The 2249-nt window shown below is 41.0% G+C and overlaps 1 protein-coding gene across 1 annotated transcript; it reads left to right on the top strand.

Annotated features, from left to right (window-relative positions):
- The first annotated feature begins 849 nt into the window (after nucleotides 1–849).
- Nucleotides 850–2041, top strand: LOC107459160 (protein PHOSPHATE-INDUCED 1). Its single transcript, XM_016077370.3, has one exon. It carries the CDS (start codon nucleotides 921–923, stop codon nucleotides 1866–1868), a length of 948 nt encoding a protein of 315 aa, XP_015932856.1. The 5' UTR covers nucleotides 850–920; the 3' UTR covers nucleotides 1869–2041.
- The last annotated feature ends 208 nt before the right edge of the window (nucleotides 2042–2249 follow it).

Genomic DNA, 2249 nt, shown 5'->3' on the forward strand with positions numbered 1-2249 from the left:
TTATTATAATAAACTATTATAATAAAATTTTTATTATATTACTTTAATTTAATCTTTATTTTTTTTTCATTTAAAAAAAATAACCTCCAATAATTCTTAACAATTGACACATAAAAACAACATATTATGTTAATTTTTTGGATAAGCACCATAAAATCTCCCTTTTAGAATCTTATATGAACACTCATACTTTTATTAAGTTCGTGCAAGCACATCGCATTTGCATTAGTTACTATTCGTTTAAAATAATGAGTGCTTTTGTTTTGACATTTTGTACATCAAATATGTATCCATTGAAATTCTTCTACGATCCAGGTTGGATAAATTAATTTTTAAACATATTTTCAAATAGTAATAATAATAATAATAATAATAATAATAATTTGTCTTCTCCCGTGACAGCTTGAGGGAAAAAAGGGGTTGCCCTTCTTCAAACGGAAAAGAATTTTGTCTTCTTGTCCAACCCCTCCCATACCTGCCCTGTGCAATGCTTGTTCATTCATTGTCCATATCTATGCACCCCTTAGCTGGCCATGCCCTGTATCCTTAGTTCCTTACTACTCAATTACTCATGACAGCATGGCCACCATAAAAACCAATTAATAAATTCAGCCCTAACTTGATCCATTCTAGCGCCGCACGAACCCACTGAATTTTCCTCTTTATTTATTATATTAGAACACACGCGCTATCAACCTGGCTGGCAGCAGCAGTGGAACCCTCTACCACTTAACCCGCCCCCTCATTTAACTCATTATCAACTCCCATTGTTTTGACTTTACTACTACGCGCTCCCTCCCCATCCTACTCACTATATATACCCATCATCCAACAATAGTTTTCTCCATTATCACTTCATTTTACAAACAAACATCTCACTTCATTCTCACCTAACATTTCACAAAAAAGCCTCCCACAAAATGGCCTCTCTTGGGTCCTCAAGAATTCTCGCTACATTGTTTCTCGCAATTTCCCTTCTCCATTTGACCTCAGCAGCTAGAACACTCTCCGAGACTTCATCAAATCAGCAGCTAAAGTTCCAATACCACAAGGGCCCTCTATTGAATGGCAAGATCTCAATAAACCTCATTTGGTACGGAAAATTCAAACCATCACAAAGAGCCATAATCTCAGACTTAATCACCTCCCTCTCTTCCTCTTCTACTTCCAGTACACCAAAATCACCGTCCGTTTCCACGTGGTGGAAATCCACCGAGAAATACTATAGCAGCACCAACAAGAAGCTTGGCATTTCACTAGGCACCCAAATCCTGGACGAGAACTACTCTCTGGGCAAGTCGCTCACCACAAACCAAATCGTGAAGCTTGCATCAAAGGGACCCCACAGCAACGCAATCAACGTGGTGCTAACAGCTGCTGACGTGGCAGTGGAGGGGTTCTGTTCAAGCAGGTGCGGGACCCACGGTTCCTCTAACGGGGCGCGCGTGAACGGAAAGAGGTACAAGTTCGCATACATTTGGGTTGGCAACTCGGAGACACAGTGCCCTGGGCAATGCGCCTGGCCCTTCCACCAACCTATTTACGGCCCACAGAGCCGACCACTTGTGGCGCCCAATAACGATGTGGGCTTGGACGGCATGGTTATCAACGTGGCGAGCCTCTTAGTTGGCACTGCAACCAACCCGTTCGGGAGTGGGTACTTCCAAGGGCCCAAGGAGGCGCCTCTAGAAGCAGCTTCCGCTTGCGCCGGCGTCTATGGTAAAGGTGCGTATCCCGGCTCTGCTGGGAACCTCTTGGTGGACCCCACAACTGGTGCTAGCTTCAATGCCAATGGCGTCAATGGTAGGAAGTACCTCTTGCCTGCTCTGATGGATCCCAAAACTCAAGCTTGTTCGACACTTGTCTAGACACCAATGAATTGAAACTGCAGCTTACGAGCCAGCATCGTGCTTTCCACGACGTGAAATATTTCCACTATTACAATAGGCACACGCGATATTCATTCTTTGATTTGTTCATTCTTTTTTGTTATATATAACTTAAAATTATGAAATTGAGCTCCATTATTGATTCGATTTAACTTTCCTGTTATCCATTTATTTAATATTGATTCATTTTTAGACAAATTGAGAATTTAAATATGAAAATCAACTAATTAAAATAAGATGTGTGTCGGTTTGACAGCAAATTTAGAGGGTGTTTATAGAGTTAATACTCAAATTGGCCTCTGAAATTTGACTCCCAATTCAATTTAGCCCTCAAGGTTTCAATTGACTCTAATTGTATCC

Source organism: Arachis duranensis, chromosome 7, assembly GCF_000817695.3.
Source record: "Arachis duranensis cultivar V14167 chromosome 7, aradu.V14167.gnm2.J7QH, whole genome shotgun sequence".
NCBI lineage: Eukaryota > Viridiplantae > Streptophyta > Magnoliopsida > Fabales > Fabaceae > Arachis > Arachis duranensis.

Coding starts and splice junctions, on each gene's coding strand:
- LOC107459160 (XM_016077370.3), top strand. CDS start 921: ATGGCCTCTCTTGGGTCCTCAAGAATTCTCGCTACATTGTTTCTCGCA.